This window comes from Oncorhynchus mykiss, chromosome 10 (assembly GCF_013265735.2).
Source record: "Oncorhynchus mykiss isolate Arlee chromosome 10, USDA_OmykA_1.1, whole genome shotgun sequence".
Lineage (NCBI taxonomy): Eukaryota > Metazoa > Chordata > Actinopteri > Salmoniformes > Salmonidae > Oncorhynchus > Oncorhynchus mykiss.
In genome coordinates, this window is record NC_048574.1 from 77,026,726 (window position 1) to 77,052,962 (window position 26,237).

Consider the following 26,237-nt stretch of genomic DNA (forward strand, 5'->3'; position numbering starts at 1 on the left):
TCTCTCAGTATTAACCCCCTGTCTCTCTCTCCAGGGTGAGGTCTATCTCTCTAGGTCAGGGTCTCTCAGTATTAATCCTCTGTCTCTCTCTCCAGGGTGAGGTCTATCTCTCTAGGTCAGGGTCTCTCAGTGTTAACCCCATGTCTCTATCTCCAGGGTGAGGTCTATCTCTCTAGGTCAGGGTCTCTCAGTATTAACCCCCTGTCTCTCTCTCCAGGGTGAGGTCTATCTCTCTAGGTCAGGGTCTCTCAGTATTAATCCTCTGTCTCTCTCTCCAGGGTGAGGTCTATCTCTCTAGGTCAGGGTCTCTCAGTATTAACCCCATGTCTCTCTCTCCAGGGTGAGGTCTATCTCTCTAGGTCAGGGTCTCTCAGTGTTAATCCTCTGTCTCTCTCTCCAGGGTGAGGTCTATCTCTCTAGGTCAGGGTCTCTCAGTATTAACCCCATGTCTCTTTCTCCAGGGTGAGGTCTATCTCTCTAGGTCAGGGTCTCTCAGTATTAATCCTCTGTCTCTCTCTCCAGGGTGAGGTCTATCTCTCTAGGTCAGGGTCTCTCAGTGTTAACCCCATGTCTCTCTCTCCAGGGTGAGGTCTATCGCTCTAGGTCAGGGTCTCTCAGTGTTAATCCTCTGTCTCTCTCTCCAGGGTGAGGTCTATCTCTCTAGGTCAGGGTCTCTCAGTATTAATCCTCTGTCTCTCTCTCCAGGGTGAGGTCTATCTCTCTAGGTCAGGGTCTCTCAGTATTAACCCCATGTCTCTTTCTCCAGGGTGAGGTCTATCTCTCTAGGTCAGGGTCTCTCAGTATTAATCCTCTGTCTCTCTCTCCAGGGTGAGGTCTATCTCTCTAGGTCAGGGTCTCTCAGTGTTAACCCCATGTCTCTCTCTCCAGGGTGAGGTCTATCGCTCTAGGTCAGGGTCTCTCAGTGTTAATCCTCTGTCTCTCTCTCCAGGGTGAGGTCTATCTCTCTAGGTCAGGGTCTCTCAGTATTAATCATCTGTCTCTCTCTCCAGGGTGAGGTCTATCTCTCTAGGTCAGGGTCTCTCAGTATTAACCCCATGTCTCTCTCTCCAGGGTGAGGTCTATCTCTCTAGGTCAGGGTCAGGGTCCTATAGCTGAGAAGATGATTCTGGAAGCTCTGAAGAGTGGTAACTGGATCTTCCTCCAGAACTGTCACCTGGCTGTGTCCTGGATGTTAGCCATGGAGGAACTTATCAAGACCTTCACTGAGCCGGGTCAGACACCCTAAACACACACACACACCCCTTACACACAGACAGACACACCCTACATACAGACACCCTAAACACACACCACCTACACACAGACACACACACTGTAGACACACACACACACACACACCCTACACACACACACACACACTACACACACACCCTACACACACACACACCATTTATATTGACCATATTCCCTACAGTATATGACATCCTAGGTCATATAGGTAGGATGTAGGATTTGTTCTTAACTGACTTGCCTAGTTAAATAAAGGTAAAATAAAAATAAAAAAAATAAAACAAAACAAAGTAGATATCCTAACCGACTTGCCAAAACTATAGTTTGTTTACAATAAATTTGTGGAGTGGTTGAAAAAATAGTTTTAATGACTCCAACCTAAGTGTATGTAAACTTCCCACTTCAACTGTATGTACCTGGGTATCAGGTGGTGTGAGGTGTTGCTGTGTGGTTTGGTCAGGACACAAGGTGAATGGGGATTTGAATGGCTCTCACACACACACCCTGCACCTGCGGCTGTCCTGTGCTGCTGGACCTCTCTACGACACGCTATGGACTGGACTGACCCTGTGTTTATGTCTACTGACTCATTCTGTCACCTCCTCCCTGTTAGACACGGTGATCCATGAGAACTTCAGGTTGTTCCTGAGCTCCATGCCCACCAAGGTGTTCCCTGTCACCGTCCTCCAGAACTCTGTCAAGGTAACACTCACCTTTACACTCTGTCACAGGACATAGAGACCTTCGATTCTACAACTCAAACTTAGGTTCTACTACTCCGTATTAGATTCTGGAACTCAGTCTTAGATGATGAAACTCAGTTTTAGGTTCTATAATTCAGTCTTATGTTCTGGAATCTGTCTTAGGTTGTAGAATCTGTTTTAGGTTCTGGAATCTCAGTCTTAGGTTCCTATATTTTTCCTGTTGCGTCTTTGGACAGATTGTCCTCTCAACCTTAGCCACTCCTCTCAACCTTAGCCACTCCGGACAGTGTTTCATATCCCTCACAGGGCCTTCTCTAACCATGAGAGAGTGGTCCTGTCACACATGGCTTACACACACATGTAGGGCCATCGCTCTTTATAGACACATACACACGTGTGTGCTCACACACACCTAACCCATGTAATTGAGCGTGGGTGCATATCTATGTCTCGGAATTATCTGATTGGTATCCTTTTATTTCCACATCTGTGTGTGGACGTCTGTGTGTCTGTGGACATCTGTGTGTCTGTGGACGTGTGTGTGTGCCGTGGACGTCTGTGTGTGTGTGTGTGTGTGCGTGCGTGCGTGCGTGCGTGGGCCAGGTGACCAACGAGCCTCCTAAGGGTCTACGTGCCAACGTGCGCCGGGCGTTCACTGAGATCACCAACAACTTCTTTGAGGAGCACATCCTGGGACGCCAGTGGAGGAAGATCATCTTTGGAGTCTGCTTCTTCCACGCCATCATACAGGTCAGTATTCATTATGTCAGAACACACACCTCCTACTGTAGTCATTATGTCAGAACACACACCTACTGTATTCATTATGTCAGCACACACAACTCCTACTGTATTCATGATGTCAGAACACACACCTCCTACTGTATTCATTATGTCAGAACACACACCTCCTACTGTATTCATTATGTAAGAACACACACCTCCTACTGTATTCATTATGTCAGAACACACACCTCCTACTGTATTCATTGTGTCAGAACACACACCTCCTACTGTATTCATTATGTCAGCACACACACCTCCTACTGTATTCATGATGTCAGAACACACACCTCCTACTGTATTCATTATGTCAGACAACACACCTCCTACTGTATTCATGATGTCAGAACACACACCTCCTACTGTATTCATTATGTCAGAACACACATCTCCTACTGTATTCATTATGTCAGAACACACACCTCCTACTGTATTCATTATGTCAGAACACACACCTCCTACTGTATTCATTGTGTCAGAACACACACCTCCTACTGTATTCATTATGTCAGAACACACATCTCCTACTGTATTCATTATGTCAGAACACACACCTCCTACTGTATTCATTATGTCAGAACACACACCTCCTACTGTATTCATTGTGTCAGAACACACACCTCCTACTGTATTCATTATGTCAGAACACACACCTCCTACTGTATTCATTATGTCAGAACACACACCTCCTACTGTATTCATTATGTCAGAACACACACCTCCTACTGTATTCATTATGTCAGAACACACACCTCCTACTGTATTCATTATGTCAGAACACACCTCCTACTGTATTCATTATGTCAGAACACACACCTCCTACTGTATTCATTATGTCAGAACACACACCTCCTACTGTAGTCATTATGTCAGAACACACACCTCCTACTGTAGCCATTATGTCAGAACACACACCTCCTACTGTAGCCATTATGTCAGAACACACACCTCCTACTGTAGTCATTATGTCAGAACACACACCTCCTACTGTATTCACTATGTCAGAACACACACCTCCTACTGTATTCATTATGTCAGAACACACACCTCCTACTGTATTCATTATGTCAGAACACACACCTCCTACTGTATTCATTATGTCAGAACACACACCTCCTACTGTATTCATTATGTCAGACAACACACCTCCTACTGTATTCATTATGTCAGAACACACACCTCCTACTGTATTCATTATGTCAGACAACACACCTCCTACTGTATTCATTATGTCAGAACACACACCTCCTACTGTATTCATTATGTCAGACAACACACCTCCTACTGTATTCATTATGTCAGAACACACACCTCCTACTGTATTCATTATGTCAGACAACACACCTCCTACTGTATTCATTATGTCAGAACACACACCTCCTACTGTATTCATTATGTCAGACAACACACACCTCCTACTGTATTCATTATGTCAGAACACACACCTCCTACTGTATTCATTATGTCAGAACACACACCTCCTACTGTAGCCATTATGTCAGAACACACACCTCCTACTGTAGTCATTATGTCAGAACACACACCTCCTACTGTAATCATTATGTCAGAACACACACCTCCTACTGTAGCCATTATGTCAGAACACACACCTCCTACTGTAGCCATTATGTCAGAACACACACCTCCTACTGTAGTCATTATGTCAGAACACACACCTCCCACTGTATTCATTATGTCAGAACACACACCTCCTACTGTAGTCATTATGTGAGAACACACACCTCCTACTGTATTCATTATGTCAGAACACACACCTCCTACTGTATTCATTATGTCAGAACACACACCTCCTACTGTATTCATTATGTCAGAACACAGACCTCCTACTGTATTCATTATGTCAGAACACACACCTCCTACTGTATTCATTATGTCAGAACACACAGCTCCTACTGTATTCATTATGTCAGAACACACACCTCCTACTGTAGTCATTGTGTCAGAACACACACCTCCTACTGTATTCATTATGTCAGAACACAGACCTCCTACTGTATTCATTATGTCAGAACACACACCTCCTACTGTATTCATTATGTCAGAACACACACCTCCTACTGTATTCATTATGTCAGAACACACACCTCCTACTGTATTCATTATGTCAGAACACACACCTCCTACTGTATTCATTATGTCAGAACACACACCTCCTACTGTAGTCATTATGTCAGAACACACACTTCCTACTGTATTCATTATGTCAGAACACACACCTCCTACTGTAGTCATTATGTCAGAACACACACCTCCTACTGTATTCATTATGTCAGAACACACACCTCCTACTGTATTCATTGTCTTTGTAACTGATGTTGAGATTGACAGTAGAATAAAAACGCTGAGTGTGTGTTGCAGGAGAGGAAGAAGTTTGGTCCTCTGGGTTGGAACATCCGTTATGAGTTCAACGACAGCGACAGAGAGTGTGCCCTGCTCAACCAGAACCTCTACTGTCAGACTGGTCACATACCCTGGGATGCTCTCATCTACATCACTGGTAGGACTGTGTGTGTGTCGTCCTCCCTGCCTGTCTCCCTCTTTGCCTGTCTCCCTGCCTGCCTCACTGTCTCCCTCCCTGCCTGCCTGTCTCCCTGCCTGCCTGTCTCCCTCCTTGCCTTTCTCCCTGCCTGCCTTACTGTCTCCCTTCCTCCTTGCCTGTCTCCCTGCTGGGTCCTCCATTATTCATCACAGTACTGCTGGCCACTGTGAGGTTCTGAGAGGTTTAGTAGCAGGGAAGACCCTGAGGTTCTGAAAGGTTTAGTAGCAGGGAAGACTCTGAGGTTCTGAGAGGTTTAGTAGCAGGGAAGACCCTGAGGTTCTGAGAGGTTTAGTAGCAGGGAAGACCCTGAGGTTCTGAGAGGTTTAGTAGCAGGGAAGACCCTGAGGTTCTGGGAGGTTAAGTAGCAGGGAAGACCCTGAGGTTCTGGGAGGTTTAGTAGCAGGGAAGAGCCTGAGGTTCTGGGAGGTTTAGTAGCAGGGAAGACCCTGAGGTTCTGGGAGGTTTAGTAGCAGGGAAGACCCTGAGGTTCTGGGAGGTTTAGTAGCAGGGAAGACCCTGAGGTTCTGGGAGGTTTAGTAGCAGGGAAGACCCTGAGGTTCTGGGAGGTTTAGTAGCAAGGAAGACCCTGAGGTTCTGGGAGGTTTAGTAGCAGGGAAGACCCTGAGGTTCTGGGAGGTTTAGTAGCAGGTATTGTTGTGAATTGTTAGACACTACTGTACTTTTGTAGCTAGGAACACAAGCATTTCTCTACACCTGCAATAACATGTGACCAGTAAAATTGGATTGATGTTTGACAGGGAGGAGTCCACATACACTACATTAAGAAAAGTATCTCTAAACTGACATGTTTTTCCCCTTTTTCAAATTTGACCTTCTAATTATGATTATACATCATTTAAAATATATTTGGGGGGATTACACACTCCTGAGGCCAGATTTTATTTCATTGCTGATTTCTTCCATTAAGTTTTTTTCAGGCTCTGTAATGTTTGTTAAATTCCTCATTTAACCGTTCTTTGTATACAGAAACCATCCATTTGAAAATCATTGGGTGTTTAACCTAGCATGATATAGTTTTAAACATCCTGAATAAAAGTGTTCCTCTCTCACGTAGTGTAATAACTGAAAGGTAGACAGAAGGGTTTCCCCTGGGTTCCACCGTGTTCTGCATACTAAAGTTTAGAACCTCTATTAGAACCTTCCATTTACCCAGCAGACCCTCTGTTCCAGCTCCACTCTGTCTGTAATAGGAATGATTCCAAATGAGCACATGTGTTTTCCACAGCAGGTTCATGTGAAGTGGGTCGTGTTCATCAGGGAAATGACCGTAAAACCAACATGAGCATTTCTTCTGGAGGTAGCCCCTCCAGGTTTCTGTCCATGTTCTTCCTTTCAGTACCTAATGACTCCCCCCACCCTCCCCCTCTCTCCCCCCCAGGGGAGATAACCTACGGAGGCAGGGTGACTGATGCCTGGGACCAGCGCTGTCTCCGAACCATCCTCAAACGGTTCTTCTCTCCTGTCACCCTGGACCCAGGGTACACCTTCTCCACCTCAGGTGAACACCACTGTGTGTGTGTGTGTGCATGCAAATGTGTGTGTACAATTTGTGTGTACAAATGTTGCAGAATCTAAGAAACGGGGGAAAGGTGTGTCCTGTTGTGACTGTGTGTGTTCATTGAGATCTAACTGTTGGTATTCCGTGTGTGTGTGTTCAGTGAGATCTAACTGTTGGTATTCTGTGTGTGTGTGTTCAGTGAGATCTAACTGTCGGTATTCTGTGTGTGTGTGTTCAGTGAAATCTAACTGTTGGTATTCCGTGTGTGTGTGTTCAGTGAGATCTAACTGTTTGGTATTCTGTGTGTGTGTGTTTAGTGAGATCTAACTGTTGGTATTCTGTGTGTGTGTGTTCAGTGAGATCTAACTGTTGGTATTCTGTGTGTGTGTGTGTCAGGTGTCTACTTTGCCCCCGAGGCAGACAGACTGAGTGACTATAACAGGTACATAGAGAACCTTCCTCTCATAGACGACCCTGAGATCTTTGGTATGCACGAGAACGCCAACCTCGCCTTCCAGGTCAGACACTTCACTCTGCTTATATATTCTCACCTTTATCTCAGTGGGCTAATACTGGCTTGGGGACAACTAACTATACAGTACCTAATTCAAATTTGTTTTCGACAGATTTTGTTCATGTACTGTCTGAAAATAAGAGGTCACATCACTAATACAAAACATGTCTTTAGCCAGTTAAGAGGAGAACATTACCTTTGATGCTGACAACATGGATACATAATGTAGGCGTACATAGTCTGTGTCCTGTGGGGTACTTGTCATCCCTAAAACGGTGAGGTCCTGTCTGTCTGTACAGCGTCTGGAGACTATGACCCTGATCAACACCATCCTGGAGGTACAGCCTCGCTCGTCAGCCCGCGGCGGGGGCAAGAGCAACGACGAGATCGTCCACGAGCTGGCCGACTCCATCCTCGCCAAGATCCCGGGTGAGAGAGAGAGACGCACGTAAACACTCACACACACACACAAACACACACACACACACACACACAAACACATCCCAGGCTTGATTTATTCTGGTGCTTTTACAGTTTGATGTTCGCTTTGGTTTGAAATTAAAGTTAGTCTCTCTAAACTCATTATAGTGTGGTTGAAGTCACTCTGATCTGTCTGCCTGTCGGTCTGTCTGTCTGTCTCTCTTTCTGGCTGTCTCTCTGTCGGTCTGTCTGTCTGTGTCTGTCTCTCTTTCTGCCTGTCTCCATGTCGGTCTGTCTGTGTCTGTGTCTGTCTCTCTTTCTGACTGTCTCCATGTCTGTCTGTCTGTGTCTGTCTCTCTTTCTGACTGTCTGTCGGTCTGTCTGTCTGTGTCTATCTCTCTTTCTGACTGTCTCTCTGACTGTCTGTCGGTCTGTCTGCCTGTGTCTGTCTGACTGTCTGTCTGACTGTCTGTGTCTGTCTCTCTTTCTGACTGTCTCTATGTCGGTCTGTCTGTGTCTGTCTGATCTGTCTGTCTGTCTCTATGTCGGTCTGTCTGTGTCTGTCTCTCTTTCTGACTGTCTCTATGTCGGTCTGTCTGTCTGTGTCTGTATGTCTGTCTGTGTGTCTGTCTGACTGTCTGTCTGTGTCTGTCTCTCTTTCTGACTGTCTCTCTGTCTGCCTGTGTCTGTCTGATCTGTCTGTCTGTCACTATGTCGGTCTGTCTGTGTCTGTCTCTCTTTCTGACTGTCTCTATGTCGGTCTGACTGTCTGTCTGACTGTCTGCCTGCCTGTGTCTGTCTCTCTTTCTGACTGTCTCTATGTCGGTCTGTCTGTTTGTCTGACTGTCTCTCTGTCTGTCTGTGTCTGTCTGATCTGTATGTCTCTATGTCGGTCTGTCTGTGTCTGTCTCTCTTTCTGACTGTCTCTATGTCGGTCTGTCTGTGTCTGTGTCTGTCTCTCTTTCTGACTGTCTCCATGTCTGTCTGTCTGTGTCTGTCTCTCTTTCTGACTGTCTGTCGGTCTGTCTGTCTGTGTCTATCTCTCTTTCTGACTGTCTCTCTGACTGTCTGTCGGTCTGTCTGCCTGTGTCTGTCTGACTGTCTGTCTGACTGTCTGTGTCTGTCTCTCTTTCTGCCTGTCTCTATGTCGGTCTGTCTGTGTCTGTCTGATCTGTCTGTCTGTCTCTATGTCGGTCTGTCTGTGTCTGTCTCTCTTTCTGACTGTCTCTATGTCGGTCTGTCTGTCTGTGTCTGTATGTCTGTCTGTGTGTCTGTCTGACTGTCTGTCTGTGTCTGTCTCTCTTTCTGACTGTCTCTCTGTCTGCCTGTGTCTGTCTGATCTGTCTGTCTGTCACTATGTCGGTCTGTCTGTGTCTGTCTCTCTTTCTGACTGTCTCTATGTCGGTCTGTCTGTCTGTCTGTCTGACTGTCTGTCTGACTGTCTGCCTGCCTGTGTCTGTCTCTCTTTCTGACTGTCTCTATGTCGGTCTGTCTGTTTGTCTGACTGTCTCTCTGTCTGTCTGTGTCTGTCTGATCTGTATGTCTCTATGTCGGTCTGTCTGTGTCTGTCTCTCTTTCTGACTGTCTCTATGTTGGTCGGTCTGTCTGTCTGTCTGTCTGTGTCTGTCTGACTTTCTGTCTGACTGTCTGCCTGCCTGTGTCTGTCTCTCTTTCTGACTGTCTCTATGTCGGTCTGTCTGTTTGTCTGACTGTCTCTCTGTCGGTCTGTCTGTGTCTGTCTCTCTTTCTGACTGTCTCTATGTCGGTCTGTCTGTCTGTCTGTCTGTGTCTGTCTGTCTGACTGTCGCTCTCTCTGTCTGTCTGTGTCTGTCTCTCTTTCTGACTGTCTCTATGTCGGTCTTTCTGTGTCTGTCTGACTGTCTCTCTGTCGGTCTGTGTCTGTCTCTCTTTCTGACTGTCTCTATGTCGGTCTTTCTGTGTCTGTGTCTGTCTCTCTTTCTGACTGTGTCTATGACGGTCTGTCTGTGTCTGTCTGTCTGTCTCTTTCTGACTGTCTCTCTGTCTGTCTGTGTCTGTCTGTCTGTCTGTCTGTCTGTCTGTCTGTCTGTCTGATCTGTCTGCCTGTCTCTATGTCGGTCTGTCTGTCTGCCTGTCTCTATGTCGGTCTGTCTGTGTCTGTCTGTCTGTCTCTCTGTCTGTCTGTGTCTGTCTGATCTGTCTCTCTGTCTGACTGTCTGTCTCTGTCTCTCTGTCTGACTGTCTGTCTGATCTGTCTCTCTGTCGGTCTGTCTCCTCAGAGTGTCTGGATATGGATGAGGCAGCAGAGACTCTGTTTATTCGTGACGCCAACGGACGCCTCAACTCCCTCACCACCGTCCTCGGACAGGAAGTAGACCGCTTTAACAACCTGCTGCGGGTCCTCAGGGTGAGTCAGGGGTCAGGCATTAGAGGTCAGGGGTCCCAGTTGTCAGCCATTCATTTTTCAGTGTATTTAAATGCTGTGAAATCAGGAGATGATGATTGGTAATGGAAATGCATTGAAAAGGTCCTTGATGAAATGTTAGGACCGCTGTATCGGTCCATGGTTCCAGCTGCTGCCCCTAGGTCTCAATGGAAGGTCCCCAGAGGCATAGTGGAGGGACATACAGTGCATTCAGAATCTATTCACCCCTTGACTTTTTCCACATTTTGTTACAGCCTTATTCTAAAATGTCTTAAATGTAGTTTTTTCTCATGAATCAACACACAATAGCCCATAAAGACAAAGCAACAAAAAAAGTTCAAAAATGTTGGCTTTAAAAAAAATATATAATAATTTTTTCTTCTTTTTTTTCTTACAAATACACATGTCACATTGACATAGGTATTCAGGCCCTTTACTCAGTACTTTGTTGAAGCACCTTTGGCAGTGATTACAGCCTCCGGTCTTCCTGGGTATGTCGCTGCAAGCTTGGCACACCTGTTTTTGGGGAGTTTCTCCCATTCCTCTCTGCAGATCCTCTCAAGCTCTGTCAGGTTGGATGGGGAGCGTCGCTGCACAGCTATTTTCAGATCTCTCCAGACATGTTAGATTGGGTTCAAGTCTGGGCTCTGGCTGGGCCACTCAAAGACATTGAAACTTGTCCCGAAGCCACTCCTGCATTGTCTTGTCTGTTTGCTTAGGGTTGTTGTCCTGTTGGAAGGTGAACTAGTCCTCAGCGCTCTGGAGCAGGTTTTCATCAAGGATCTCTCTGTACTTTGCTCCGTTCATCTTTCCCTCGATCCTGACTATTCTCCCAGTCCCTGCCGCTGAAAAACATCCCCACAGCATGATGCTGCCACCACCATGCTTCACTGTAAGGATGGTGCCAAGTTTCCTCCAGACGTGACGTTTGGCATTCAGGCCAAAGTGTTCAATCTTGGTTTCATCAGACCAGAGAATCTTGTTTCTCATGGTCTGAGAGTTCTTTAGGTGCCTCTTGGCAAACTCCAAGTAGGCTGTCATGTGCCTTTTTACTAAGGAGTGGCTTCTACTTCCACTTGCCACTCTACTATAAAGGTCTGATTGGTAGAGTGCTGCAGAGATGATTGTCCATCTGGAAGGTTCTCCCATCTTTACAAAGGAACTTTAGAGCTCTGTCAGAGTGACCATCAGGTTCTTGGTCACCTCCCTGAACAAGGCCCTTCTCCCTGATTGCTCAGTTTGGCCAGGCAGCCAGCTCCAGGTAGAGTCTTGACGTTCCAAACTTCTTCCATTATAGAATGATGGAAGACACTGTTCTTGGGGACCTTCAATGCTGCAGACAGTTGTTTAGTACCCTTCCCCAGACCTGTGCCTCCACACAATCCTGTCTCGGAGCTCTTCGGACAATTTCTTTGACCTCATCATGTGTTGGTTTTTGCTCTGACATGCACTGTCAACTGTTGGTACCTTATATAGATCTCAAGCACAGGAGGTTGGTGGCACCTTAATTTGGGAGGATGGGCTCGTTGTAATGACTGGAACAGAATCAGTGGAATGGGACCAAATACACAAATACATCCGTGTGTGTGATGCCATTCCATTTGATCCGTACCAGACATTATTATGAGCCGTTCTCCTCTCAGCAGCCTCCACTGATCTCAAGGATGATCCATGGAAACAGGAAACAGGATGCACCGGAGCTCAATTTGAGGTTCATCGCAAAGGTTGAATACTTATGTAAATGTAATATTTCATTTTTTATATAATTTTTTGCAAACATTTCTAAAAACCTGACAAACGCTTTGTCATTATGTGGTATTGTGTGTAGATTGATGAGGGAACAATATAATTTGATCCATTTTAGAATAAGGCTGTAACGTAACAACATGTGGAGAAAGGGAATGTGTTTGAATCTGTATGTGTTTATAAGGACAGATGCTGCAGCCACGTTGTTGGCAAACCGTTACTGCAGTGGTGACCTCTGGGTTTATGATGTTCTCTTGTGGATGTCTCAGATAAACACCCACAAACACTTCTCCTCACATTCAGCCTCCCCTCCCCTCCCTCCCTCCCTCCCTCCCTCCCTCCCTCCCTCCCTCCCAGGTGTCTCTGGGTTTATGATGTTCTCTTGTGGATGTCTCAGATAAACACCCACAAACACTTCTCCTCACATTCAGCCTCCCCTCCCCTCCCTCCCTCCCTCCCAGGTATCTCTGGGTTTATGATGTTCTCTTGTGGATGGCTCATATAAACACCCACAAATACTTCTCCTCAGATTCAGCCTCCCTCCCTCCCTCCCTCCCTCCCTCCCCAGGTGTCTCTGGGTTTATGATGTTCTCTTGTGGATGGCTCAGATAAACACCCACAAACACTTCTCCTCACATTCAGCCTCCCTCCCTCCCTCCCTCCCTCCCTCCCTCCCTCCCTCCCTCCCTCCCTCCCTCCCTCCCTCCCAGGTGTCTCTGGGTTTATGATGTTCTCTTGTGGATGTCTCAGATAAACACCCACAAACACTTCTCCTCACATTCAGCCTCCCCTCCCTCCCTCCCTCCCTCCCAGGTATCTCTGGGTTTATGATGTTCTCTTGTGGATGGCTCAGATAAACACCCACAAACACTTCTCCTCACATTCAGCCTCCCTCCCTCCCTCCCTCCCTCCCTCCCTCCCTCCCTCCCTCCCTCCCTCCCTCCCTCCCTCCCCAGGTGTCTCTGGGTTTATGATGTTCTCTTGTGGATGGCTCAGATAAACACCCACAAACACTTCTCCTCACATTCAGCCTCCCCTCCCTCCCTCCCTCCCTCCCTCCCTCCCAGGTATCTCTGGGTTTATGATGTTCTCTTGTGGATGGCTCATATAAACACCCACAAACACTTCTCCTCACATTCAGCCTCCCTCCCTCCCCTCCCCTCCCTCCCTCCCTCCCTCCCTCCCTCCCTCCCCAGGTGTCTCTGGGTTTATGATGTTCTCTTGTGGATGGCTCAGATAAACACCCACAAACACTTCTCCTCACATTCAGCCTCCCTCCCTCCCTCCCTCCCTCCCTCCCTCCCTCCCCAGGTGTATCTGGGTTTATGATGTTCTCTTGTGGATGGCTCAGATAAACACCCACAAACACTTCTCCTCACATTCAGCCTCCCCTCCCTCCCTCCCTCCCTCCCTCCCAGGTATCTCTGGGTTTATGATGTTCTCTTGTGGATGGCTCATATAAACACCCACAAACACTTCTCCTCACATTCAGCCTCCCTCCCTCCCCTCCCCTCCCCTCCCTCCCTCCCTCCCTCCCTCCCTCCCTCCCCAGGTGTCTCTGGGTTTATGATGTTCTCTTGTGGATGGCTCAGATAAACACCCACAAACACTTCTCCTCACATTCAGCCTCCCTCCCTCCCTCCCTCCCTCCCTCCCTCCCTCCCAGGTGTCTCTGGGTTTATGATGTTCTCTTGTGGATGTCTCAGATAAACACCCACAAACACTTCTCCTCACATTCAGCCTCCCCTCCCTCCCTCCCTCCCCCCAGGTGTCTCTGTGTACCCTCCAGAAGGCTATAGCAGGGCTGGTAGTGATGTCAGAGGAGATGGAGAGGATCTACACCAGTTTCCTCAACAACCAGGTTCCAAACCACTGGAGCACCTCAGCCTACCCCTCCCTCAAACCCCTGGCCAGCTGGGTTAAAGACCTGGCCCTCAGGACCTGCTTCATCGAGGTGACAGAGACATCTCTCTCTCTCATAGACACGTGTTGCTGTACAATTGGATCAATGAACCTCTCTTTAAGTCCTGAGTCAGACAATTTACCCCCAAAACCACTATTTGTGGACATATGTATCGATGTACTACGACACAGTGAAACACTATATTTACTTCTCTCAGACGTTTATGGATGTTGTCAATACATCAGATGGGGAGACTTGTGTGTTTGTGTGTTGTCATTACATCAGATGGGAGACTTGTGTGTTTGTGTGTTGTCATTACATCAGATGATAAGACTTGTGTGTTGTCATTACATCAGATGGGGAGACTTGTGTGTTTGTGTGTTGTCATTACATCAGATGGGGAGACTTGTGTGTTTGTGTGTTGTCATTACATCAGATGGGGAGACTTGTGTGTTTGTGTGTTGTCATTACATCAGATGATAAGACTTGTGTGTTGTCATTACATCAGATGGGAAGACTTGTGTGTTTGTGTGTTGTCATTACATCAGATGGAAGACTTGTGTGTTTGTGTGTTGTCATTACATCAGATGATAAGACTTGTGTGTTGTCATTACATCAGATGGGAAGACTTGTGTGTTTGTGTGTTGTCATTACATCAGATGGAAGACTTGTGTGTTTGTGTGTTGTCATTACATCAGATGATAAGACTTGTGTGTTGTCATTACATCAGATGATAAGACTTGTGTGTTGTCATTACATCAGATGGGAGACTTGTGTGTTGTCATTACATCAGATGGAAGACTTGTGTGTTTGTGTGTTGTCATTACATCAGATGGTAAGACTTGTGTGTTGTCATTACATCAGATGATAAGACTTGTGTGTTGTCATTACATCAGATGATAAGATGGGAAGACTTGTGAGTTTGTGTGTTGTCATTACATCAGATGATAAGACTTGTGTGTTGTCATTACATCAGATGATAAGACTTGTGTGTTGTCATTACATCAGATGGGAAGACTTGTGTGTTTGTGTGTTGTCATTACATCAGATGATAAGACTTGTGTGTTGTCATTACATCAGATGGGAAGACTTGTGTGTTTGTGTGTTGTCATTACATCAGATGATAAGACTTGTGTGTTGTCATTACATCAGATGGGAAGACTTGTGTGTTTGTGTGTTGTCATTACATCAGATGATAAGACTTGTGTGTTGTCATTACATCAGATGGGAAGACTTGTGTGTTTGTGTGTTGTCATTACATCAGATGGAAGACTTGTGTGTTTGTGTGTTGTCATTACATCAGATGATAAGACTTGTGTGTTGTCATTACATCAGATGATAAGACTTGTGTGTTGTCATTACATCAGATGGGAGACTTGTGTGTTGTCATTACATCAGATGGAAGACTTGTGTGTTTGTGTGTTGTCATTACATCAGATGGTAAGACTTGTGTGTTGTCATTACATCAGATGATAAGACTTGTGTGTTGTCATTACATCAGATGATAAGATGGGAAGACTTGTGAGTTTGTGTGTTGTCATTACATCAGATGATAAGACTTGTGTGTTGTCATTACATCAGATGATAAGACTTGTGTGTTGTCATTACATCAGATGGGAAGACTTGTGTGTTGTCATTACATCAGATGGGAGACTTGTGTGTTGTCATTACATCAGATGATAAGACTTGTGTGTTGTCATTACATCAGATGGGAAGACTTGTGTGTTGTCATTACATCAGATGGGAGACTTGTGTGTTTGTGTGTTGTCATTACATCAGATGATAAGACTTGTGTGTTTGTGTGTTGTCATTACATCAGATGGGAAGACTTGTGTGTGTGCATGAGTGTGTTTTACATATGTAGGCAATGTGGTATAATATAGTGGAAACAGAACATCTATGTTTGCGTGCTCTTGTTGTTAACATTTCTGTGATCACACACACACACACTCAGACGAATGTGGATTTTCTCTTACAGGAACTCCGCCCAGGCAGGCACACACACACACACACACACACACACACACACACACACGCACAGAGTCATTATCAGGGGTAGTGAGATGGGATGATGTGATGAGAGAATCATGTTTAAACATTAGCAGCACGCCATCCACTTCAGACTGACTTCTTTCTTTCTCGTCTCTTACTCCCACGTTCTATTCTTCTGTGCCCTTGCTCTGTATTTGCTCATCTCTATCTTTCTCTCGCTCTCTTTCTCTCTTTCTCTCTCCCTAGTCTTCTCTCTCTCTCTCCCTAGTCTTCTCTCTCTCTCTCTCCCTAGTCCTCTCTCTCTCTCCCTAGTCTTCTCTCTCTCTCTCCCTAGTCTTCTCTCTCTCTCCCTAGTCTTCTCTCTCTCTCTCTCCCTAGTCTTCTCTCTCTCTCTGTCTCTCCCTAGTCTTCTCTCTCTCTCTCCCTAGTCTTATCTCTCTCTCTCCCTAGTCTTCTCTCTCTCTCTCCCTAGTCTTCTCTCTCTCTTTTTCTCCCTCTCTCTCCCTAGTCTTCTCTCTCTCTCCCTAGTCTTCTCTCTCTCTCCCTAGTCTTCTCTCTCTCTCTCCCTAGTCTTCTCTCTCTCTCCCTAGTCTTCTCTCTCTCTCTCTCCCTAGTCTTCTCTCTCTCCCTAGTCTTCTCTCTCTCTCCCTAGTCTTCTCTCTCTCTCTCCCTAGTCTTCTCTCTCTCTCCCTAGTCTTCTCTCTCTCTCTCTCCCTAGTCTTCTCTCTCTCTCTCCCTAGTCTTCTCTCTCTCTGTCTCTCCCTAGTCTTCTCTCTCTCTCTCCCTAGTCTTCTCTCTCTCTCTCCCTAGTCTTCTCTCTCTCTTTTTCTCCCTCTCTCTCCCTAGTCTTCTCTCTCTCTCCCTAGTCTTCTCTCTCTCTCCCTAGTCTTCTCTCTGTCTCTCTCCCTAGTCTTCTCTCTCTTTTTTCTCCCTCTCTCTCCCTAGTCTCTCTCTTTTTTCTCCTTCTCTCTCCCTAGTCTTCTCTCTCTTTTTTCTCCTTCTCTCTCCCTAGTCTTCTCTCTTTTTTCTCCTTCTCTCTCCCTAGTCTTCTCTCTCTTTTCTCCCTCTCTCTTCCTAGTCTTCTCTCTTTTTTCTCCCTCTCTCTGCCTAGTCTTCTCTCTCTTTTTTCTCCCTCTCTCTGCCTAGTCTTCTCTCTCTTTTTTCTCCCTCTCTCTCCCTAGTCTTCTCTCTCTTTGCTTGTCTCTATCTCCAGTCTTCTCTCTCTTTGTTTGTCTCTATCTCCAGTCTTCTCTCTCCTCTATCAATTTACATTTTCTATTAGCATGTGAAACATATGTTAACAATGCCAAAGCCAGTGAACTAGATAATAATCTCTCTCTCTCTGCTCTCTGTCCATCTCTCGTTCTCTCTGTGCACTCGCTCCGTCGCCCCAGACTGAAGCGTCTGTTCCGGGAGACTGGTCTTACTGTGTGTTACGCAATCCCTAAATGTCTACACACAGACAGATGAACATAACCCCAGTCTCTGGTGACAGCCTTACAATTAGGTTCTGGGAACTGAGATTAACATAACCCAAACAAAATCACTCTCCCCTTCTTGTGTGTGTGCGCGTGTGTCTGTGTGTGTGTGTTCATGCAGGGAAACCAACTTCCTCTCTGTCTGTGTGTTTGTGTAGAACTGGATCACGCGGGGTCAGCCCAAATCCTTCTGGATCTCTGGACTTTTCTTCCCTCAGGGCTTCCTCACTGGTCAGTACACACCGTCTCCTCTGTGTTCTGTTCTCTAGTCAATATTATGTAGTATTAAATATCACTGGTCAGTACACACCATCTCCTCTGTGTTCTGTTCTCTAGTCAATATTATGTAGTATTAAATATCACTGGTCAGTACACACCGTCTCCTCTCTGTTCTCTAGTCAATATTATGTAGTATTAAATATCACTGGTCAGTACACACCATCTCCTCTCTGTTCTCTAGTCAATATTATGTAGTATTAAATATCACTGGTCAGTACACACCGTCTCCTCTGTGTTCTGTTCTAGTCAATATTATGTAGTATTAAATATCACTGGTCAGTACACACCATCTCCTCTGTGTTCTGTTCTCTAGTCAATATTATGTAGTATTAAATATCACTGGTCAGTACACACCGTCTCCTCTCTGTTCTCTAGTCAATATTATGTAGTATTAAATATCACTGGTCAGTACACACCATCTCCTCTCTGTTCTCTAGTCAATATTATGTAGTATTAAATATCACTGGTCAGTACACACCGTCTCCTCTGTGTTCTGTTCTAGTCAATATTATGTAGTATTAAATATCACTGGTCAGTACACACCATCTCCTCTGTGTTCTGTTCTCTAGTCAATATTATGTAGTATTAAATATCACTGGTCAGTACACACCATCTCCTCTCTGTTCTCTAGTCAATATTATGTAGTATTAAATATCACTGGTCAGTACACACCGTCTCCTCTGTGTTCTGTTCTCTAGTCAATATTATGTAGTATTAAATATCACTGGTCAGTACACACCGTCTCCTCTGTGTTCTGTTCTCTAGTCAATATTATGTAGTATTAAATATCACTGGTCAGTACACACCATCTCCTCTGTGTTCTGTTCTCTAGTCAATATTATGTAGTCTATTAAATATTCAATTTGCTGTACTCTATTAAATATTCAATATGCTGTACTCTAGTCAATATTATGTAGTCTATTAAATATTCAAATGCTGCTCTATATTCAATATTATGTAGCAAATAAATATTCAATATTCTGTTCCCTATTCAATATTATGTAGCAAAAGAATATTGAATATTCTGTTCTTTATTCAATATGATGTAGTCGCTTCAATATGCTGTACTCTAGTCAAAAGTCTGTTCTCTTCAACATTGTAGTCTACTTCATATAGTACCGTGGTCACCAACCTTTTCTGAGTCAAGATCACTTTGAATCAAAATACATGCTGAGATCTACCGCTCTGATTTTTATTACCATGACTTCAACAATGTAAGAAACATGAACCAATTAAAAACAGCTCTGTAGCAATGACGTTTGTGCAGTAAGCTACAGGCCCAATACATTGTCACCACATACTGGCTTTGCTTGAATTTACCTGCCAATGCATTGTTGTTCTGGACATTTAAAAAAAATATATATATTTCAGAATTTCAGGTGGGCTATATGATCACACCGGTAATAGATCCATTGTTGTATTACTTGTGAGGCACAGCTGAGTGAGCATACATTTAAATAATTCGCTTTTTATTTTACTGGGCTGATGGTCAGTCTCAGCGGAGGGAGAGTGCAGCAGACTGACCCCGACCAAAAAGGGACACCGTCTTCCAGCTGACGGCCAAACTCGAGTCGCAGTATTTCTGCCTCATGCACAAATTCATGTTGTTAGTCCTATGAACAGAGAAAGTGAAATATTCCTTGATATTAAAAAAGACCCAAGCCGCTAATAATAACAACAACGCCAGCCTACCTATACACTTTCCTCCTCATTCATTACTGCTGCGCTGCTTGTTGTAGCGCTGAGGGGAAATAGGAAGAACGCACATTTTATGGGTTATAGAAGTGTTGAATACAAAGTGTTGACAGTGCTGAGTAAGACCTTAACATGAACTCACTCATATACACAGCATCTCTTTGCTGTATTCGTTGACAGTCTCTCTCTAGTCAGGGTTTTAAACGTTTTGAAGTCTCACTGTATCAATTTTGCCGTAGCTTTCTTTCATTGCCTGCTACGTCACTGCAAACATGGTCATCTGAGCATCTGATTGGCCAGCGGTGGCATAGTGCACTTGATTTCCTCTCCAGGCCCACCGGGACGGCAGAGTTTGTACCTTCAGTCACATACCTGGAGCGCAGGGCAGCTGAATGGGCTGCATCTACCACCAACAGAGAAAAATAGAAAAACTAGGAACACAAGGCTTTATCGTTGGGTTATTTACAGAGATGTTTGGCGATGGACTAGAGATGCCTGGGAGATGGACCGGTTGGTGACCACTGATATAGTATGTTGTTGGGTTATTTACAGAGATGTTTGGCGATGGACTAGAGATGCCTGGGAGATGGACCGGTTGGTGACCACTGATATAGTATGTTGTTGGGTTATTTACAGAGATGTTTGGCCATGGACTAGAGATGCCTGGGAGATGGACCGGTTGGTGACCACTGATATAGTATGTTGTTGGGTTATTTACAGAGATGTTTAACGATGGACTAGAGATGCCTGGGAGATGGACCGGTTGGTGACCACTGATATAGTATGTTGTTGGGTTATTTACAGAGATGTTTAACGATGGACTAGAGATGCCTGGGAGATGGACCGGTTGGTGACCACTGATATAGTATGTTGTTGGGTTATTTACAGAGATGTTTGGCGATGGACTAGAGATGCCTGGGAGATGGACCGGTTGGTGACCACTGATATAGTATGTTGTTGGGTTATTTACAGAGATGTTTAACGATGGACTAGAGATGCCTGGGAGATGGACCGGTTGGTGACCACTGATATAGTATGTTGTTGGGTTATTTACAGAGATGTTTGGCGATGGACTAGAGATGCCTGGGAGATGGACCGGTTGGTGACCACTGATATAGTATGTTGTTGGGATTCAGGGAGGTGCTGTATATTTATAAATCCTGTTATTATTGAACAGGCCTGGGATCAGTCCAAAGTAGAGCACCAAACTGGGTTACAGTCCTGTTACTGAGATGTTGAAACGCTGTTGTGCTGTTCCCCCTCCTGTCCTGTAGGGGCGCTACAGAACCACGCCAGGACCTATAACCTCCCCATCGACGAGCTCAACTTCCGTTTCAACGTGTTGCCGGTCTACCTAGACCAGGGGGCCGTGAGCGAGGCGCTGAAGACCCTACCGGCCGGGGGCGAGCTGGACATGGACTCTGAGGTAGCTACAGGGAGGGGAGAGGGACATATTTAGACTGGTTGCCCTGAGGGCAGGAAGGAGTTTACTGCATCCTGCCTCCAAAGCACAGTCTGACTCCAACACACGTTGACCTCTGTGGGATGTTTAGAAGTCATCAGTGAATTAGTCAACTAGTCAGGTTCCTGGAGAGGTTTTAGAACCGTGTCTGGATCATTATTAGGACCCTGTGTTCTGGACCATGTCAGGTTCCTGGAGAGGTTTTAGAACCGTATCTGGACCATTATTAGGACCCTGTGTTCTGGACCATGTCACATGACCTAGATTTGAACCTTTATTTAAAGCCTGGTCCAGAAATGAGAATTAGACCTAAAATGAAAACAACTGTCTGAGGATGGTGCTGGACGATGAACACCAAGTCATGTGACATGATTGTCCAAAACTCAGGCCTCTAATCACAATGTATCATAATATGACCTTATGGTAACTACAGTACCACTCTGTCTCCATAGCTACCCGCCATCAACGACGGCGTGCTGGTGCACGGGATGTTCATGGACGCCAGTCGCTGGGACGACGTCGACATGGTGATGGAGGATGCGTTGCCGCGGGTGATGAACGCCATGCTTCCCGTGGTGCACTTCGAACCCCAGCAGAACTATGACCCTGATCCGTCTCTCTACCAGGCTCCGCTGTATAAGACCTCAGCTCGGGCTGGGACTTTGTCTACTACAGGTAAGGACACCTACCTAATATTCAGTTTCACCCCCTTTTGCCCTCAGAACAGCCTCAATTCGCTAGGACATGGACTCTACAAGGTGTGGAAAGCGTTCCACAGGGATGCTGGCCCATGGTGACTTCAATGCTTCCCACAGTTGTGTCAAGTTGGCTGACACCAGTGAGCCTGACACCTACTACCATACCCCATTCAGGCACTTCAATCTGTTGTCTTCCATTCACCCTCTGAGTATCACACATACACAATCCATGTCTCAATTGTCTCAATGGGCAAGACTAAAGATGTAGGTGCTTTTAAACGGGGTATGGTAGTAGGTGCCAGACCTGTGTGTTCTCTGGTCCTCTGCATCATGTCCAGATAGTGACAGACCTGTGTGTTCTCTGGTCCTCTGCATCATGTCCAGATAGTGACAGACCTGTGTGTTCTCTGCATCATGTCCAGATAGTGACAGACCTGTGTGTTCTCTGGTTCTCTGCATCATGTCCAGATAGTGACAGACCTGTGTACATCTCTCTCTCCCTCAGGCCACTCTACTAACTTTGTGGTGACAGTGATGCTGCCGTCCAGCCTGCCTAGTGACTACTGGATCACCAAGGCCTCAGCCCTGCTCTGTCAGCTCAACGAGTAGTGACCCACCCACAGACGCCACACACACACACCGCTGTACTTCAGCACCTTCAATACCAGCAGCAGTGATGCAGCCCACTGTCTATGGACTCTTGTTTTCTGGAAAGCAGTGAGTGTTTCTCACGTCTGTATTGAGAAGTATTCTACCGTGTACTCTCTCTCCCTGCTAATCAGTTGAAGGGATTATTTGAATGGGGGCCCAAAATGGCATTTTTCTTTTATTTTCCGAGTTGCTTTGATTAAATACCATGTAGCAGTGCTGTTGTGGTTTGTGCATTTTGCTGTGTGCCTGGGAGAAGAGCATGTCGCTACACCCTCAATAACAGCTGATAAACAATGTGGATGTCACCAATCAGGTTTGATTTGACGGGTTAAATTGTGTGTGGTGTGTTCAGTTCAGTCAATTTCTCTTCTCTTTCAGTGAACTGTAGCAACATATTAACACCCCTGTGTCTGAAATGACAGCTCCCGACATGCCTTTATCCCCCCCCCCCCCCCCCCCCCCCCCCCCCCCCCCCCCCACACACACACACAGTCGACAGGAAGTGTAGACTGCAGTGCTTTCATAGTCACTCGTGTAGCCTGCCAATGTGAAAGGAGTGTAAGATCGTCAATATTCACCAGGAGCATCACGTAAAAATGCATCTGATGCGCGGTCAGGTAAAACTCTAATTCACATGTAAGAGATGGTACTTCAGTGTCCTGCGTCTGCCCCATTAGAAATGAACCATGAGCCCCCTGTCCTTCTCAGCTGAAGGGACACCTGCGATAGGGGAACCACCTCGAACAAAAAGCTGTCCTCCTGCATTTAAAAACCACTGTTGACTTGATCTATTTCAATTTTTCTCTGAGGAAAAACACCATATATTTATCCTCTGTTGCTGAAAAGTTATTTCAACACAGTAACTCACCCATTGTGATGTCAACATTAGAATGCACACACAGGGATCTATCTATATGGAACAAAAATCTAAACGCAACATGTAAACCGCCTGACCTCAACCCAATTGAGATGGTATGTGGGAACTCCAAGACTGTTGGAAAAGCATTCCAGGTGAAGCTGGTTGAGAGAATGCCAAGAGTGTGCAAAACTGTCATCAAGGCAAAAGGTGGCTACTTTGAAGAATCTCATATCAAATCTATTTTGGAGTCATTAAAACTCGTTTTTCAACCACTCCACAAATGTATTGTTAACAAACTATAGTTTTGGCAAGTCGGTTAGGACATCTACTTTGTGGATGACACAAGTCATTTTTGCAACAGTTGTTTATAGACAGATTTGTTTTACTTATAATTCACTGTATCACAATTCCAGTGGGTCAGAAGTTTACATACACTAAGTTGACTGTGCCTTTAAACAGCTTGGAAAATTCCTGAAAATGATGTCATGGCTTTAGAAGCAAATTGACAACATTTGAGTTAATTGGAGGTGTACCTGTAGATGTATTTCAAGACCTACCTTCAAACTCAGTGCCTCTTTGCTTGACATCATGGGACAATCAGCCAAGACCTCAAACAAAATTGTAGACTTCCACAAGTCTGGTTCATCCCTGGGAGCAATTTCCAAACGCCTGAAGGTACCACGTTCATATGTACAAACAATAGTATGCAAGTATAAACACTATGGGACCACGCAGCTGTCATACCGCTCAGGAAGGAGATGCATTCTGTCTCCTAGAGATGAATGTACTTTGGTGCGAAAAGTGCAAATCAATCCCAGAACAACAGCAAAGGACCTTGTGAAGATGCTGGAAGAAACAGATACAAAAGTATCTATATCCACAGTAAAACAAGTCCTATGTCGACATAACCTGAAAGGCTGCTCAGCAAGCAAGAAGCCACTGCTCCAAAACCGCCATAAATAAGCCAGACGGTTTGCAACTGCACATGGGGACAAAGATCGTACTTTCTGGAGAAATGTCCTCTGGTCTGATGAAACAAAAATAGAACTGTTTGGCCATAATGATCATCGTAATGTTTGGAGGAAAAAGGGGGAGGCTTGCAAGCCGAAGAACACCATCCCAACCGTGAAGCATGGGGGTGGCAGCATCATGTTGTCGGGGTGCTTTGCTGCAAGAGGGACTGGTGCACTTCACAAAATAGATGGCTTCATGAGGAAAATAGATGGCATCATGAGGAGGAAAATTATGTGGATATATTGAAGCAACATCTCAAGACATCAGTCAGGAAGTTAAAGCTTGGTTGCAAATGGGTCTTCCAAATGGACAATGACCCCAAGCATACTTCCCAAGTTGTGGAAGGCTTAAGGACAATAAAGTCAAGGTATTGGAGTGGCCATCACAAAGCCCTGACCTCAAGACTATAGAAAATGTGTGGGCAGAACTGATAAAGAGTGTGCGAGCAAGGAGGCCTACAAACCTGACTCAGTTACACCAGCTCTGTCAGGAGGAATGTGCCAACATTCACCCAACTTATTGTGGGGAGCTTGTGGAAGGCTACCCAAAATGTTAAACAATGTAAAGGCAATGCTACCAAATGCTAATTGAGTGTATGTAAACTTCTGACCCACTGGGAATGTGATGAAAGAAATAAAAGCTGAAATAAATAATTCTCTACTATTATTCTGACATTTCACATTCTTAAAATAAAGTGGCGATCCTAACTGACCTAAAACAGGGGATTTTTACTATGTCAGGAATTGTGAAAAACTGAGTTTAAATATATTTGGCTAAGGTGTATGTAAACTTCCGACTTCAACTCCATGATAAATAGTATTACTGGCAGACTGTGCTGCCAGCCTGGAGCGAAACACAACGGATATTCCAATGTGTTCAAAACCTTTTGTGCGTTTCGAGTCCCTGTCATTTGTAAAAAAACAAAAAGATGTTTTAGAACTTTGAATTGAGACGGTCCAGTCGGTTGTTTAAAGGGATCAGACAGTGCATCTAAAACCTGTTGGTGTGGATGGGGAAAAGGCTTTCTGTGTGTGTCCATGAATCCATTACCATAGACATCTGGACACAGTTGATTTGATTTGTGGACACAGAAAACCACACACGTGTGCACAAACACAAACACTGGGAGAAACACACACCACAATCTCTCTCACAGGCAAGCACACAGCGCAAGCACACAGCACAGCAGGATCTGTTGTGATTTTCAAAGCCTCTGTCACAGATCTTAGCTTAGTATTCCTGCAGCAACAGAGTCCCAGAAGACGGAATCTGTAAAGAGGAGAAACAGAACAGACCTGCTGGAATAAGAGGATTTCCAGGTGTGCGGATGGACGGACACACACACACACACGCACACGCACGCACACGCACACACACACACACACAATAAAGCAATGTGTCTGAAGAGTAAACAGAGCGAAACCACCTGTGATGCCTTGAAGGTGTATTGAGAGATTGTCCCTCAGACTGCTAAGTGATTCAGCTCCCCAGACAGTGTTTGTCAAGCAGGATCTAAAGCCATGCAGATGAAATACACCCTCCATACACCCTCCATACACCCTCACTACACCCTCACATACACCCTCACTACACCCTCACATACACCCTCACTACACCCTCCATACACCCTCACTACACCCTCCATACACCCTCACTACACCCTCCATATACCCTCACATACACCCTCACTAGACCCTCCATACACCCTCACTACACCCTCCATACACCCTCACTACACCCTCCATACACCCTCACTACACCCTCCATGCACCCTCACTACCTTCACGAATCAAAGACCATTTGCACCAGGGCCATGAGTTGATGACGTCCCCTGACAGCAGACAGACAGAGACGTATCGAGGGCCATAACGGAGAGTTGGACGTTTTTCCCAGGTTAGGTTCAGGGAAAACTCTGGGCCCTAGTTCCCGGTAGTGAATTGGTATTATATCCCCGTAAACTGACACCGCAACAGAGACAGATTCTGGATGAACTGTGCTAGAACTATAGGGACGAGGGTTTTTACCTGAATTTAACTGGGCCCTGAATGATTTAACCCTTATGGAGTAAACTTAGTTCTCTCTTTATTGTTGTATAATAATATACACTGGTAATGCATGTACATGTTTCTAAGGAGACATTACACACACAGAGGCACAGACACACCCATAAACAAGATATTACCACACTCGTGACAATTGTGACAAATGGCTGACACCCAACTACGGGCATCAGAGTAACTTAAGATTATATATTTTTTTAAATGTGATTAATCATATTGTCAAATATAGGTACGAAACTCAAAAC

At 45.4% G+C, this 26,237-nt stretch overlaps 1 protein-coding gene across 1 annotated transcript in view; it reads left to right on the top strand.

The window, feature by feature from the left end:
* The window catches only part of LOC110533220 (dynein, axonemal, heavy chain 6), a 164,003-nt gene extending 141,502 nt beyond the window's left edge, over positions 1–22,501 (top strand). Inside the window, exons 70-82 of the mRNA XM_036934009.1 lie at positions 1,072–1,232; positions 1,865–1,953; positions 2,559–2,705; positions 5,118–5,256; positions 6,698–6,817; positions 7,214–7,335; positions 7,631–7,760; positions 10,010–10,137; positions 13,670–13,855; positions 17,433–17,505; positions 20,523–20,674; positions 21,163–21,385; positions 21,914–22,501. Of these exons, the coding sequence (XP_036789904.1) occupies positions 1,072–1,232; positions 1,865–1,953; positions 2,559–2,705; positions 5,118–5,256; positions 6,698–6,817; positions 7,214–7,335; positions 7,631–7,760; positions 10,010–10,137; positions 13,670–13,855; positions 17,433–17,505; positions 20,523–20,674; positions 21,163–21,385; positions 21,914–22,017 (1,774 nt within the window). The 3' untranslated portion in view covers positions 22,018–22,501. The remainder of the gene's footprint in view (positions 1–1,071; positions 1,233–1,864; positions 1,954–2,558; positions 2,706–5,117; positions 5,257–6,697; positions 6,818–7,213; positions 7,336–7,630; positions 7,761–10,009; positions 10,138–13,669; positions 13,856–17,432; positions 17,506–20,522; positions 20,675–21,162; positions 21,386–21,913) is intronic.
* Positions 22,502–26,237: the final 3,736 nt, after the last annotated feature.